This window comes from Varanus komodoensis, unplaced genomic scaffold (assembly GCF_004798865.1).
Source record: "Varanus komodoensis strain SLA01 unplaced genomic scaffold, ASM479886v1 scaffold14_3, whole genome shotgun sequence".
NCBI classification, from domain to species: Eukaryota; Metazoa; Chordata; class Lepidosauria; order Squamata; family Varanidae; genus Varanus; species Varanus komodoensis.
The window spans coordinates 2,184,855-2,200,923 of record NW_025335439.1 but is presented as its reverse complement, the minus strand read 5'-3'; the positions used below and the strand labels follow the sequence as shown (position 1 = coordinate 2,200,923).

The 16,069-nt window shown below is 39.6% G+C and overlaps 1 protein-coding gene across 1 annotated transcript; it reads left to right on the top strand.

Moving 5' to 3' along the window:
* The first annotated feature begins 523 nt into the window (after positions 1-523).
* Positions 524-13,652, top strand: FAM217A (family with sequence similarity 217 member A). Its single transcript, XM_044424534.1, has 7 exons — positions 524-904; positions 4,246-4,354; positions 6,620-6,701; positions 6,787-6,812; positions 8,257-8,325; positions 8,422-8,501; positions 12,203-13,652. Exons 1-7 carry the CDS (start codon positions 654-656, stop codon positions 13,380-13,382), a joined length of 1,797 nt encoding a protein of 598 aa, XP_044280469.1. The 5' UTR covers positions 524-653; the 3' UTR covers positions 13,383-13,652.
* Positions 13,653-16,069: the final 2,417 nt, after the last annotated feature.

Sequence of the window (16,069 nt, the reverse complement as noted above, 5' to 3'; positions counted from 1 at the left end):
TGTTCTCTACATCCTTATGCTGGCTATATGAGAACCTCTACTTCAAAATCATCCTCTCTAAAGTGCTTGTTCAACCAGAGAGAAACAATATATGGAAGAGGAGGGTTTTGTCTATCTCCATGTAGATGAATTATTTTGAACTGGATATATACCATAAAGGGAAGGGTTAAGTGGTGCCTTTTTGAATGACTTTCTTGCACTCTGACCTGCTTTGGATTGTAGGGAAGGGGTAAACAAAGTATCAAGATTCAAAGAACTCCATGTGATGCAGTTTGAATATGAGTCATAATGATCTGGTGATTGATGACACATTAAAATTCTGAAATGCCAAGCTTTGACAAAGTGCCCTTACAGAAGCGCTTAAAATAACACTGTGAGTTCAGTGAACCAAGACAATTAAGTGGTATTTCTGAGCACTGCTTAGTTTTACTATATTTTTTCCACAGTCTTATGTTATTATCTCTAGACTATGAAGAAAGCATTGTGTTTAAGTGAGCATTTACAATTCACTACAACCACAAGCCACTGTGTTATGAAATGAACTTATTTTATGAGGGCTTTGTTGAAATATACAGTCAAATATAAAGCTGATTATCTAAATAGACCTCAAAATATAATTTTTCTGTCAAATACTAGACAAACCTATTCTAATTATGACATTAAAGCAACTACCACTTTATCTACCAAAAGCAACTGTTGTGTCCTCTCCAGAAAGTGGCAATTCTGCTTGTAATTACATTAACTGGTCCACAGACGAAAAAGAGTTCACATATGTGCAAAGAATGAATATAAAATGTGGATTACCTAAGCTGAATACTTTTAGACCAACTTTTTATTCCAGAAGAAAACTCTTGAGAAAAATTCAGGCTGAAGAGGATCAACCATATTCTGATAATGCTATCATGTAAGTTTTAAATATTCTGAAAATAAGGATTTATTGTGCGATACTTTAAATATGCCAAGAGTGTTACAGTACCAATTTTACATCAATGGAACTAGGAAACAAAAAGTAGTTGGCTTGGCTAATATTAAACTGGACATGAGCTGTAAGATTACAAATCTGCAGAAATAGCAAAGCAGTAAGCCCCATTGAATTCAACGACACTTCTGAGTAGGCATTGAACTTTTAATCTTAAAGCAGGTGCAAGGTCCGGAGTGATGCTTGGGGTGTTCAGTCCTTCCCTCCCGCACTGTTTCCTTGCTCTACTTGTCTCCTTCATAGGTACTAGTCTCCTTTATCCAGGGACCAGGAAGAGGGGAGCAATAAAGGCACAATATGGGCTCATTTGCTTGAAGTGCTTTACACTTTGGCCTGGCCTCTTATCTGAAATAACCCAACATCTGTCTTGCATCACTTCTAGTGCCATAGCTGGGTTGGATGCCACCTACCGTGGTAGAGAGTGGGGATGCTGAGCAAACCAGCAAGCTGCACCTCAAGTTTGTTCTAACACTCACACATAAGAATAAAGTTGCTAAAATTAGCATGTCTAGTTTGTTTCCAAGCAGACATGAGTAGTGATGTGGTACATTTTAAGATACAGAAGTGCAGACTGCTGTGTTGGTCCATATCTACAAGCCAGTTCTTGAGATTTTCATCTCTATCAAGAGCTGACCTGTTGTAATTGCGCATTCAAGTGGAAGGACCCCTAAAATACTTCCATTTGACAACAGGAGCAACATATTGTTTCTGGGACCCCCTCCCTGCCAACTACTGCTAAACTCAGAGGGGAAAGAGAAGTCTGAAGCGGTTGACACGTGATGTAAATAAACAAGTACTGATATTTCAAATTAGTTCCTCTTATCAAACCCCACAGTGAAATCTGTGATCTTACTTGTTGCTCTGCTTTTGCAAGATTAATAGCATCCATGCCAACTCTATGGCTCAGAGGTCAGTGGCACAGGGGAAAGAGCTAGCAATCCTTCTCCAGTCATATTTGGACCCATCCCCTTGTCTGCCCTGATTACATTTCTGAATGCCATCTTATGCATGTTTAGATAGAAAAAGCAGCAGCAAGCAAAATAATCAATACAAGCAGCAGGTGATCTGATCACGGGATGTGAGCTGCAACTTTTAGCTTGGTCCCTCAGTTCTTGAGCCTTTATTCAGAAACAAATCCCATTAGGTGCAATGAGGCTTACTCCTCCATAGTTAAGTATACCTTTGCAGCCAAAACCGTATGAAGAATAAGGCTCTTCCAGCGCGTGGACGAAATAGTTAGCGGAGAACAGAGAAAAGGCAAGCGCTTGTCCCGGCACACCCTTGCTGGCTTAGTAAGAAGGCTTAGTAAGCTTAGTAAGAAGGGTCACTCTTCTCAGGCCTAAGCGGAGACCCTGAGAAACTCCCGCCTCGCTTTGGGCGCTCTTCTGTTCCCAAGGCCGCCCTCCTATCAAAATACATGGCAAGGAGGGACGACGCAAACATGTCGGAAGTGTAAACCTCAATGGGAAAGGGAGAGGCCGGGGGCGACAAGATATAGGACGGCATGCAGAAGGGAGCTGGAAGCGGGGAAGGGAGTCCCTTGGCCACTACTGCGGCCTTGTCCCTGAGGAGACCGTCTCCTCGGCGCGACTTGTTCCCATGGCGACTGGCTTTCCGTAACGCGCTGAAGATCGAGGCGCGAGCGCAGGGACCTCCTCGTCCGAGGCTCTGCCCCCCGCGTCCCGACTCGTCATGTTCCCTGCGGGCAGTGGAGCAGCACCCGCTTCTCCTCCTGCGAAAGAAACGCGGGCGAGTTTCGGAGGCTTCCCAGGGTAGGGGAGTAATGGAGGCGGAGGGAGAAGGCCTCGGGTCGACGGGCGGAGTCGCTCACGCGAGTGAACCGCCTTTCCAGTACCCCCTCCCCCCACCGGGCCCCTTTCTCTGTACTGATCCTGCCTTTCACACTAGCTCTCTTCCCTGTCTTGTTTTCCTCCCGACCCTTTCCCAGGCAGTGGCCTTTTTCCGGAGCGGACAAAGAGCATGATGGCTGCTGGACTAGATAGCAATGAAAAAAACCAGTACTTCGGGTTCCCCGCAAACTTCCAAGCTCCCGCCAAGAGTGGGACCTTCCCGCTCCTCCAGTTTAAATCAGTTTTATATTTCCTTGGCCTGTAGGCCACTTGCTTTGCATATTATGTGCTGGCAAACGTGTTTATGTGCACACAGTGGGAAGTTGTGGCCAATTTTAGCTCCTTGGTATGCCTACATTTATACCTGCGGTAGCGCGCAGCACACCTGTCCACTAAATTTTTCTGTGTAGCATACAGGTAAAGTGCTTTGCATGGATTTATAAATACCAGGTGCAAAATCATCTATTGTAAGGAAAAGCACATCCATTGGTTAGGATATACATTTGATTAAAAATGGCTTCACTTAATTACCTTCAGCATATTCGTATGTACAAATAGCAAGTGCTGGCAAGGTGTCATGGATGACAATATGCTTGGGAAATGTGACCCATTATGATTGTGCATATGAAAGGCATTTGTGCGATTGCCACCTATTGGATAGTATCTCTGACACAACACAGGTCCTCCCCAATGTCCATATCATTTTTATAGATACTATTATGGTATTTTACTAATATTAACTTTCATAGCAACTGCATCCACTGTGAACATAAGTTTGGCATTGCCACAAAAAACAAAGTGAGCTACAAGCTGCAGCCACACCTTGTATTTTCTCCATAGTAGTACCCAACTAGTTACTAAATCTTTGAAAAAGTATATTTCATCTTTTGGAGGACATCCTCTCTGCATTGCTGTAATGCAACCTCTATCCTTTGTGTTGTTGCCTCAAAGAAAACATGACTTGTCACCCACAGGAAGGTTTATCCCACACACCCTCCTTTCGTGCATGCAGGGACATAGTGTTCTTAAAACAAGCAAACTACACCATTCCAGATGGTGTTTTTTTCTCCTGTGTCCTAACCTTTTCATCTGTACTGTTTCCTTTTTTTTTTTCGCTTTTGTCAGTTTTCAGTTATTTTCAAAGAAAAACATTGCTCAACTGGCAACGTTCAGCTAAGTCAACCCAGATGAATATTGCGAGGGCTTTCTGAGGGACACTTGATTGGATAGCTCAAATGAATAGACTGATAAGATTTCATAATCCTATCTTTATATTTTAGCTTTATATTAACTCTAGTGGAATATGTCTTGGCATCCCTAAGCTGCTATTAAGTTGCTTTGTTGCCTTTAGCCCACTCATCTTTGCTGTCCGTCTCAATTCTTTCTGTGATATTCTTAATCCCTGTTCCCATACAGGCTTGTCAGGGGAAGCACAACCAACAGGTCTGCCAATTTAGTGGGGAAAAAAGACTTTATGCCTGCCATTTATGGAACCAGTCTCTCACTGAGCAGCTTTTCTCACCAGGTATATTAGCATTTAGCCAAAGGACCAATTTTTTAATACACATACTGTATCCTTAGTGTGTTCTCTGATTTTTGATCAAGTGGTTATGAGTGTCATATTAAGAATAATAGCATATCTCAGGTCAGTGGTACAACTCTATACAAAGTAAATCAGTACAAATGTTGCAAAAAAAGCCTACCTTTTCGGTATGTTCAGTGACAACATATATTTATTATTGCATATATGCAGCATATTTTCAAGGAATTAAGCATTTTTAAATGGTTAATTTGTCTAACCTAGGGTGGTCCAAACTGTGGGCCACATGCTGCCCCTAAGGCCTTGTTCTATGACTCAGAGTCCCTGTATTCCCCCATTGTCTGAATCCCAGTGATGTCATGGGCATGATTGCAGTGAGCAATCCTGAGGCCACTGACCCATCCTGCTTGAGGTTGGGCTGGTGGCTTTGGAAGAGCTTGCCCAAGCATGCCTTGCATAGCTCCAGCTGACAAATGCAAAGGTGCTCAGGAGCAGGCAGTACTGTGGAAGATCCAACAGCTTAAGTACAAGAAGCCCAGCATGCTAATCCCAAGAAGGAAGGAGAGGCCAGGTGGATCACATGGGAGGGTTTCTGAGTGGAAGAAACAGGGACGAAAGGGATGGGCCTCAGCAGAGGGGCAGTCATTGTCCTTGAACTGCTTTGATCTCTGCAGAGATTACAGGTCCCCAAAGCATTTTTTTCATTCAGTTAGTCCTAAAATCATCTTAAATTAATTCTCCCTTGTTTAATTCATTGTGCAACTCCTGAATTCTCTGTCAAAGCCCTCATGTGGCCCTTGAAATATAAAAAGTTGGACTGTCTTGGAAGGCAAGGAAAAAAAACCATTTTATAGAAGGGATTACTACTATTGAATTTAATTTTCTATATACTTACATTGTTTCCTGTTAGCCTAACTCCAGTAATAGATTAAATGCTGAGACTCCAAGATAATAACCACTAGGTAGGCTGGATCAACCTAGAATTTTACCCTACCTCTAGGATTTTTATGGGGATTTAAAGCTCAACAGCAGGAAACAGGTAGAGTAGAGGACATAAAATCTTAGAGTGCATGCAACCCCAAAGCTTAACTCTTTAGATCTTGGTTGTTATGGATGCTCTTGACCTATAACATAGTGTAATTAATCTCCATTAATCAAACATGTTTTGGTTATATTAGGATGTGTTCTCCAGTTGAATTGTGCTTCCTAGTGAAAATTACTAAAGAAAAGGATCTCAACTCCTATGAAGATCTCACTGAAGGAGCAGAATTTTGTTTGCTTAGGACGCAATCCAATGGGATGCCATAAACCACTACTGGTACCTTATGCAACACAGGAGGAGTGTGGAGATGTAGGTCACCTCTGCACTTTTCTACCCTGCTAAGTTGCAGATTTCAGTTGCCTAATGTTTCAGAGCATTACATGAGGTTGAGGCATCCACAGGGTATCTCACAACTTGATGGTGCCAGTCTCCTGCCCTCTGCACCCCCTCCCCAACCCCTTCCTTGAATTCACTTTTGAGACCTCAGGAAAGTTGGTGTGGTTCTTTCCACACTCTGTGTTTCTGTGTGAGTGTGTGTGCGCACACGGGGAGCGGGGGAACATGCTTTAAGTGTGAAATCCTAGGTCAGAGCTATTTTCCAGTATTCAAACTGAAACTCTGAAAAATCCAGTGGCCCTCTAGACTTTGTGCTGTGCATTGCATTAACAATAAAAAGTAAAGTAAAGGTTTCTCCTTGACGTTAAATTCAGTCATGCCTGACTCTAGGGGACGGTGCTCATCTCCGTTTCCTAGCCGAGGGAGCCAGCATTTGTCTGCAGACAGTCTCTGTGGTCATGTGGCCGGCATGACTAAACATCGAAGTGCACCGAACGCTGTTACCTTCCCACCAAAGTGGTACCTTTTTATCTACGTGCATTTGCATGCTTTCAGACTGCAAGGTTGACGGAAGCTGGGACAAAGCACGGGAGCTCACCCCGTTGTGCAGATTCGAACCAGCGACCTTTTGATCAACCAGCCCAGCAGCACAGCAGTTTAAACCACTGTGCCACCTGCATCCCTGCATTAACAATATATACAGTAAAAAAGTTAATTTCTGTAGTTGGCTGTACTGCTTAATATGGTTAACCTTGTACCTTACACAATTGCTTTGAACACTTTCCATAACATATATACCTTAACTACAATAGCAACATATAGTTTAGTTTCTACTTATTTGCCATAATGTAACTAAAAAAATATCATTACAGACATCACACACCTGTGGTTTGGAAAGTAATTGTTCGGCTGAAAAGAAATTTAATTCACCAGAAGATAAAATTGGTACAGGAGGTGAGAGCAAGTGCAGACATTCTGTATGCTGTGAAATTTTAAAATCATACATGTAAGCAAAACTGAAGCCCTTTGTCTTTTATAGGTGTTCTTACAAGTACATTTTACAAGGTAAGAGCAAAATACACATTCCCTTGATATTTTGTAGCAACCTGTACTAGGTTTTGGGTTCTAGTTCTTATTTCCATGTATCAAATTCAGGTGTTAACTGACCTAAGTGTGAATCAAAGGGTTATATACTTTACCAGATCCCTTTAGAAAAGGGCTGGGCTTTTGGTTGCATGCCTTACAGTGCAATTGTATGCATGTTTATTTGGAAAATTACCCCTTTGCGTTGGGTCCAGACTTAATCATGCACAGATCAATTGGAATCAGTGGAACTTATGTGGGTCATAATTTAATCCTTGTATGCCTGTGTGTGACACAGCATGGAACCAACCCATTATACTTAGAATTAAAGCTTTACCAAGATCACACAAATGCCTGTGTAAATATAAGACTTAACTCCATATGCTTAACTAAGAGAATTTCTATTTGGAGAATGTGTCAGGTTTTAGTTACATTAATTTTAGCATTCTAAACACTTACAAAGCCACTCAAGGACTGGTGTGGATCTCCTTTAGTCCAAATGGCAGATTTGGGAAATCAGTGGAGTTAGCACAAGCAGCAAGCTCAAATAGGATTGAACAATGTTCCTGCTGGCAAATTCTGTGCAACTTTTTACTTTTTCATTGTCCAGTTCAGCTTTGGGCACTTTTGATTAAACACCAAACAACCGAAAAATGCATAAGGCTGCTGTCTGAATGCAGGTCAGCTGATTAACTCAGCATTTCACTGGGTATTTCTCTTGTTCAGACTGAGCTATCTGAATGAATATTTGATACTCATATTAAAATATGATCATATCGTACATAAAACTGGATAACTGAACTAACTATTACCAAGGATGGTCCAGCAAGTAGGGTTAAGTACAGCTATGCTCACAATGCTATGAACTGTCTGCAGGAGTTACATAGATAGTGTTCCATTTATATTCTCACAGAATCATTTCAAAATCACCGTGTTTAATGTCAAAACTAGAAATACTTAGTTCTGGATCTTTGAGACTCCTGAATCCATGATCTCTGCACTACTGGTCAAGCTTTAAGTCTGGCTTTATTTAGCAATGTTGTTTGGCTCACACTTTGGCATGGCTCATTCAAGGAGGCCTCAAGTGGTTGAAAACATTGCAGTTTAGTTGATAGCGTAACATAGCGGGGTTAAAGACTAAATGAACATTGTAACATGGAACAACATCACTTGACATCTGTACTTCCTCTTTGATGCTTGTATATGGCTCCTGTCTCAAGTTGCCAGCCAGGTTTTTAAAAAACTGAATTATACGGTCACATATTAATGCTTTGATAAAGAACTTCCATTTTGCTGGAATGTCTGAGGATCCCACAGGTGGGTGTTATATTAGTTTATGGAAAAAAAATTTTGCAAAAACTTGTGATTAAATTTCAGGATTTTTATTTTGCAATCTAAATGCAGCACAAACTCTTTTTCCTTATAGGACCATTACAAAGCTGCAATGGAACAGTTGGCTGCTCTTAACTTGTCAAAAAATAGTAGGACGGCACAGGTATTTTTAATAATACAATTTGCTTTAAAATTTTCAGTGCTTGTTCTGGACTTTGAATGAATGGCAGTTTTGCTGAAAATGTTTTGTTTATTTCAGCTCAATGCAAATAGAAGCAGACAAGGGCCATTTCATTCCTGGAGCTGCGCACAGAATCAAGGCAATACCTCAGTGAGCAAGTAAGGCAATGAAATGAAATTAAACATAATAGGTGGGTAAGCAGGCCAAAATAAGCCTGAGTCAGCTATTTCATTTATAAAAAAGAGAATGCCAAACATCAGCTTTAGGGCAGGTATGTACCATCACTTCTCTGTTGCAATTCTTCATTGCTTTGTTTCATTCCTTCCTGTTTGATGTCCCATGCTGCTCTTCATGTGTTTTCTATACTAGAAGGAAATGCAATATCTGTTTGTTTGGGCAATATATATATTGCCCAAATATATCTATACATATCTTACCTTGGTTTGCAAAAACGACGAGCAGGACTTGAGCTTTATAGGACTGTAAAATATATAGGCTCATGCAGGGTGGGAACCAATGTATCTTGGCACTGATTGGTTTAACAAATGCAGATTCATTAGCTCAAAAGTTGCATAACAAAGATATTATAATATTCAAAGAGTGTAGAAAATTGTGTAATTTTTAATATGGAGAATATATGACACTCCACATTTAGAATAAAATAATATAATCCAGATGTCTAATCCACTTCAGTCTACCTTCTTTGTAACAGACTAATTTTATCAGGTGGTGTTCCATTCAGAAGAAAATACCCACATGCATTTATTCTGTGCTATTCTATAAAGAAGGGACTGCAGGTGGCGCAGGGGTTTAAATTGCTGTGCTGCTGGGCTGGTTGATCGAAAGGTCGCAGGTTCGAATCTGCATAATGGGGTGAGTTCCTGTTGCTCTGTCCCAGCTCCTGCAAACCTTGCAGTTCAAAAGCATGCCAATGCAAGTAGATAAAAAGGTACCACTTCGGTGAGCAGGTAACAGCGTTCCGTGCACCTCGGTGTTTAATCATGCCAGCCACATGACCACGGAGACTGTCTACAGACAAACACTGGCTCCCTTGGCTAGGAAACGGAGATGAGCACTGCCTCCTAGAGTCAGGCATGACTGGACTTAATGTCAAGGGAAACCTTTACCTTTACCTTATTCTATAAAGAAGGTAGGGAACTGTGTATATTTATTGTGTCATATGAGCATATTGATCCTAAACATTTGGACCAGAATAACTGCCTTGCATGTCTCACACTATATTTTTGAGTATTTTTTTCTTGTTAAAGTTGGCAAAAGGCTGAAAGGAACATTTGAGTAGTTTTTACAGATACTGTTCCATTTGCTTCTAACAGGACAGCATTGGCTGTCATGGAACAAGCGGGAGTGGACTTCTTATTGGAGAAGCTCCAAGCCAGCTTAATCATGACCATCAAGAGCTAATCTTGACATAACATGTTTTTTCCCTGATTGAAAATCCTTTGGAATTATTTCTTTGGAGGCATTTATGTAAAAGTGTAATTAGTAAAATAGTACTCAGAACTCAGAACTTAGTGTGTTTAGTTATATACATCTGTGAATAAAACTATGTTATATCAGCAGTGAATTTAAAAGAGTAATAAAGGAAGAGCACTTTCTTTTTTTAACAAAAAGCATCTGTGGGGATGAATTTAGCTGCAAATAATGGTTTGTCAGGTGCGGATTTTCAGTAGATAAGCAATTCAATTATTCTATTTCTTCTGTATATAGTAAAGTCCACAGAATTGTCACCCTCTAATTGTGTTTCCATTTTTTAGCATTAAGGAAAAAACTAATTTTTCCACACCTTTATCATCTTGATTTTAAAATGTTGAGGTATAATTGTATAATTGATTTCACATATTTGCATGATGCATGGACATTAATATTTACCATTTTACTTTAATAAACCCTAATAGACATTCATGGGCAAATTTGTGCTAAATCAAATTTTCACTTAACTAGTAATCAACAAAAAAGTGGAAAGATTTTTACTGTGCTCTACAAGGGGTGTTCAATGTATTCTCGGTATCGGGTTGATTTGCTATTGATGTGGGTAATTTAATTATTTCATTAGCTAATGACATTATCTGAGGGTATACATGCAAAATTGGGTCGGGAATTTATTTATGTTATATTTTATGCTTTAAGCCGTCCTGAGCCTTTTTGTGAACAGGACAGCATATAAATAGTTTAAATAAATAAAATTTCAAATAAGTGTGATGATTAGTTCCCTAGTAATCCTCAGTGAAAGACGACCATAAGGACTGATGCGACAATGTTGAAGAAAATCGAGCACCACGCTGTGATTAAGTTCCTTACAAAACAAGGAAAAGTCAAAAAATCATTCATGAAGAGATGGTGGCCATTTCCCAGGACTCTGCACCTTCATTATCTACTGTTCAAAAGTGGTCAAGTGAATTTAAAAGGGGCAGAGAAACCATTGAAGACGACCCTCGCTCAGGTGGGCTGGTTACTGCCACTCCAGAAGAAAATGTGAAAAAAATTGAGAAACTTGCATTAACTACCTATTCCCGAATTTAAAAAAAGATCTTCGTGGAAAGCAATTTTCCGACGATGAAGAGCTCAAGGTGGCAGTTAATGCACATTTTTTAGACAAGGAGGAAGGGTATTTTTTTACAGGGAATTGAAAAGTTAATTTCTAGATGTAATAAGTGTATTGAAGTTATGGGGGATTACATTGAAAAATAAAAATTATCTCAATTTATTATTCCTTTTTCTTCATGCTGATACCGAGAATACATTGAATGCCCCTCGTACGTTCTTTTTCATTTGCTACCTACCTGTAGCATATATACTGCTGCTTCAGAACAAAAGTCCACCAAATCAATATTCTGCCGTTTACAGGGACCAGTCAAAAAGTTCCTATCAGGGTATAATAGAGACCAATCAAAACAAGTATGTGCCAAACTATCTGTAACCAATAGATAGATAGTTTGGCATGTATTTCTACGTATTCTTGGTTATAATGCAGCAAAAGTCGCATCCCACAGATTTCCATCTAACCAGGGTCAAGGAGTTATGTTTGTGGCTCCCAATGTCTTTATCTCAAGAAGCAGTTGTGAGCCCTCCCAAACTGGATGTGGCAGTCGGGTTAGGTGGTTTCACTTCCAGTGAATCCTCTAATATTATTAGTTAGGGAGGGGAAGACTTGTGAAATTAGGCTGCTATCGGAAAGGTCTAATTTCCTCATCATTGGAGGAAATATATGTTAAACCTGGAGCTGCCATATATAATTCTCTTCCCATTCATACCAATGAGATGGAAATTGTTTTCTTTCAAAAAATAAGGAACAGGAAGAGGAGTAAGTCTGGCAGAGCTTTGGAATGGAATGATGTGTCCAACATTACGTCTTTCACCACTGGCAGATTGCCGCATTAAGCTTTGAAACTCTTAAATCCTCCTATAGTAGCACCGGGAGCCTCCCTTTTCACTGGACTGTGATCCAGATTGAAGGTTATTATGGTTGTATTTTGGAAAAGTTTGTAAAATGTGTTTAAAAATTTGGCTGCATTGTTTCCGTAACTAGCAGGCAGTGGATTAATCAAATCTCTGTTTAAAAGGTTTATACGGTAGTAATCACTACACCCATTGGTGGCAAACTATAGATCAGTCTATAGAACTATACATCAGTCATATTTTATTTGTCTGGAACCTACTTCTAGTCAGTCAAATTTTGAGTATTAATTTGCCGAAAATACTAACTTCAGGCTGCATTGGTCACTATTACTGAAAAATACCTATTATTTTTTTCTGTGTAGTGACTGTTGTCACTATCAATTGGCCAGTAGAGGTGCAACATGACATTTTTGCATTAGTCCAGTCTCTCTTTTTCTTTTAGAGACCTCAGTAAGCCTTTGGTAGAAATGCCGTGTGGCTCCAGTAATGCTTCTTCAAACTTCATCAACACTAATCCTCTGGTACATTCTTTTATGAAGAGCTATCACCCCGTTTCTTATCCTGGAAGTCAGAAGACAACATCGGAGAACTACTGCAGAAATGGAGATGGGGATTTTTTCAAAAAAGCCAATGAAGCCACTACTTCTGAATCTTATCCTGCTACACACAGTAGTAGTGATGACATGGTTTCCATATTAAAATGGCATTTGAAAAGAGGAAGTGGCAATGGGGAAGACAAGCTTTCAGTAGAAGAAAAAGATGTATCTGAGAGTGAAAAAAGTAAAGCTTTGCTGAAATACTTCAAAAATGTGAACCTTAACCTAAAACCAGAACCTATAGAAAATAAAGATGGAACTTCGTCTTCGATTGAGAGAGATACGTATTCCTACCCTGATTTTCTTCCTCCACCATTTAATACCTTGGATTTACAAAAAATGTCTTTATCAAAGTGGGATGACTGGAAATTATCCTTAAATCCTCCACTTGATGAATCACTAGATAAAATAATTTCTCGTCTACTGGAAATGGAAAGATTACAGCACTTGACTATATTAAGAGAAAGGATAAAGGAGACTGTTTCTCCCATTACATGTATTAACAATCGCACTAGCTCCTCAAAAGGTGTATTCCAACCAAAGCAATCTGATATTTCAAATACCCAGGCAGATTTTGATGATTTTCACAGTAATGGTCATTGTCTGAAGGAAGCCGATATATCAAAATGTACTTGCCAGCACTATCACAATAATAAGTGGAGTTCTGGAGTATCATCCTCGATACATTCATCTACAAAGCACTCACAAACATCCTGCAAGTGCTTCAAAGCTCCAGTAACTTTAGAATCAAGCAATGTAGGCACACAGAGGTCCCTATCATGTTCCAGAAGCTTTTCAAAAATCCGATCAGGTGTCAAAATGACTCCTCCAAAGTCATTGTCACCCAGCACAGCTGTAGCTTGCCCCTTACCTGACCATGAAAATTCAAAATGTAAGCAGCCTAGGACCAAAAGAAAATCTTGCAGAAAAAATGGGGCATTGACAAGTAAACCCTTGCATTCTCAGAAGCTAAAATCTTTATCCTTTATTTCAAAGCAAAAATATTCGCATGTTGACCAGCAGTGATCTGTTGAATTCTTATCAAGTGTTCATTGGTATTATTTGATCAAAAGCAGTGAGTGCCAGTACTTTTACAGCTGTGCATAGTTTTTAATCTGTATTATATGAAATTATCAATTCTTCTTGAAGAAACTTTTTGTGTGAAATTTTAAAGAAAGTGATAGCAAGAATAAGTCCTCCCTTCTACCAGATAATAGTAATTGTAATCAGAGAACTCGTTTTTTATATTTTTTAAAAATTGAAGGAAATAAAGCCTAGACTATTAAACTTGGGGTTGTTCTAATTTGAAAGGTTCTGATGAAAAATCAAGCACACCTGGTAGAATCTGTTAATTGGTTTCAGACTTTTACTGCAGTTGTGTTGATGAATGAGGGAAAATTAAAATTCATTTCTGGCCTGAGATTCCTCACTCCTGACATATACAGTAGAGTACTGCACCATTACCCACATGGTGCTGTTACAGAATGGTAAGCAATCCATTTTGACAATGCCAAACTTCTGCTTGGAACAGTCACTCACAATTTCTTGAATGCGCAGCTGCATGAAGGAAGCTATTTTGGAGAAATAGATGTAGCCCAGTATTACAAATCCAGAAAATGACTTGATTAAAAAAATCTTGATGAAAGCCCTCATTCATTACTTAGAGGCACAAAATAGTGTTAAGACACCTGGTAAAGTTTCTTCAAAATCAGAGCACTTAAAAAAGCTAATCTACCTGAAGATTTTTCAGCTCAGATTGAAGTAGCTGCAGTTTTATTTTATTGCCTCCCATACCATATTCTGTAAGAGTACACTTATGTACTCCTATTTATGTGAAAGTTTCTGCTTAACACCCTGTACCAATGCCCTTGCAATGGAAAAGGGGTGGGGAAGAATCTAATTTTAGTCAATAGTATTGAGCTACAAAGGCAAAAACTAATTTCTGCAATGGCAGGTGAGATGAACTTTGTACTATTCCAGACTGCAGGTGAGGGCTCAAGGTGATTGGATGCTTTCATACAAAAATGAAGCCAGGTAACAGGAAGGAAATTAGGCTTTCATCTGGGGAGGGAGGGTTGGTATGGGGGAGATGAAGAGCAATCAACCATTAAGTCCCATCTACAGGACACAGATATAAGTCTCAAGTGTAATAGCTTGCTCTGGTTTATAGTGTAGGTTATAGCTTCATATTGAATTGAAAGCAAGACAGCAATGCACCCAAGGCCTGGTCCTCATAGGTAACAAAATGAGATGGTAGAATCCTAAAAGAGTGGACTATGCCATTACTGCCATTTCTATTGCATCACCCCCAAATTTTTACATGCACTCACAAATGTAGCCAAAGAGAGCCACATCCTTGAGGTAGTCTTGGGATTTATATGACAGTACGAAAACTATTTTTAAAAATCCTAATGTTGGGAGGATGCTGCAAAACAATCCAGCAATGAATCAGAGATGGTAGAAAGCTCTGTTAAAGAGCTAATCCTTCTCCAAACCCTGTGGTCTTCCCCTCCACCATAATCTCTCCTCGATGACAGGCTTATAAAAAGTCTCTGTTGTCACCAATGGAGAATTTAAAAGAGGCGCAGGGAAGGAGGAAGTGATGTGCCTGTGTATGACTGAACTGGAGTTTAGGTGTTCAGTCTTAGAGCCGCACACCAGCAGTGGGGTGTCCCTTCCTGACTGAGCTTGATAGTCCTTGGTCTAAAAAAAGGTGCTGCATTCATGAAAAGGGTAACTTCTTGGTCCCAAGCAATGTAACTGATCAAACTACAGGGAACCCAAACTTACTGTACTGTCTTAGAATATATTCATGATAGGTATAAGAAAAAGACATTGCTACCAGGTGCCTCAAAGCAGAGTGCTAAACACAGTAGGCTGTAATAATGAGTATTTATTTAGTAAAATATAATCAACACTCAGACAAAAACAGATTGCTTCAAAAGTGAAGTGGGATATTCATGCAGAAGAACTCTAAATCATTGAGAATATTCTGTATGTACATCTGGTGAAATTACAGGTACTCCACTTAAAAGATTATATATTCCTATATTAGAAAGAAGACTGAGCATGATACCTCCCTAACTAGTCTCTTTTCATGAGGGTGAGCCACAGGTAATTTTTATATTCTGCTGTGACTATAAAGTTCCTGGTCAAATAGAAATGGGCTCTTTTCCCTTTTCCACATGGCACATAGTTAATACAGATTATAAGGAATTTCAAAACTAATAATTTCATATCATTCCTACCTAAAGCTAAGTACCTCGATTACTCAAACACAACAAAGGAAAACTTGCTGTACTTTGAAGAAATTAGGTGTATTATAGCATGAGCGTCTAAGGACCGCAGATAAGTATCAGATGCATTGTTATATGAACTAATTCATGTATACACAAATATGTCTAGAGGGGGAAGTATTTAACAATTTTTCCTGTTAATTCGGTCCCTATAGAGGTTTATAGCAATTTTGTATGCTTATGGACAGTTGCAATAAGTGGAATGTAGTTGAATGGTGTTGCACATGCTTCCAAGCATTAAAACCCAATAAAACACAAATCCCCAAACTCAGAGACTTCTGAGATTCCTATGCCTTGCCAGGCTGATGCCAGCAGGGTGGGAGGAGTGGCAAAGGGATTCTTTGCGTCTGTATCTTCCAACTGCCTTTTCCTCCAGCCCTTCTAGCACATGGGAAGCTAAAGATACAGTCTTTCACG

What these genes read in the sequence shown, in the direction of transcription:
- FAM217A (XM_044424534.1), top strand. Translation starts at nt 654, where the DNA reads ATGACATTAAAGCAACTACCACTTTATCTACCAAAAGCAACTGTTGTG. An exon ending in TATTCTGATAATGCTATCAT is followed by an intron (nt 905 to 4,245) that starts GTAAGTTTTAAA and finishes GTTCCCATACAG; the next exon opens with GCTTGTCAGGGGAAGCACAA. An exon ending in TTACAAGTACATTTTACAAG is followed by an intron (nt 6,813 to 8,256) that starts GTAAGAGCAAAA and finishes TTTTCCTTATAG; the next exon opens with GACCATTACAAAGCTGCAAT.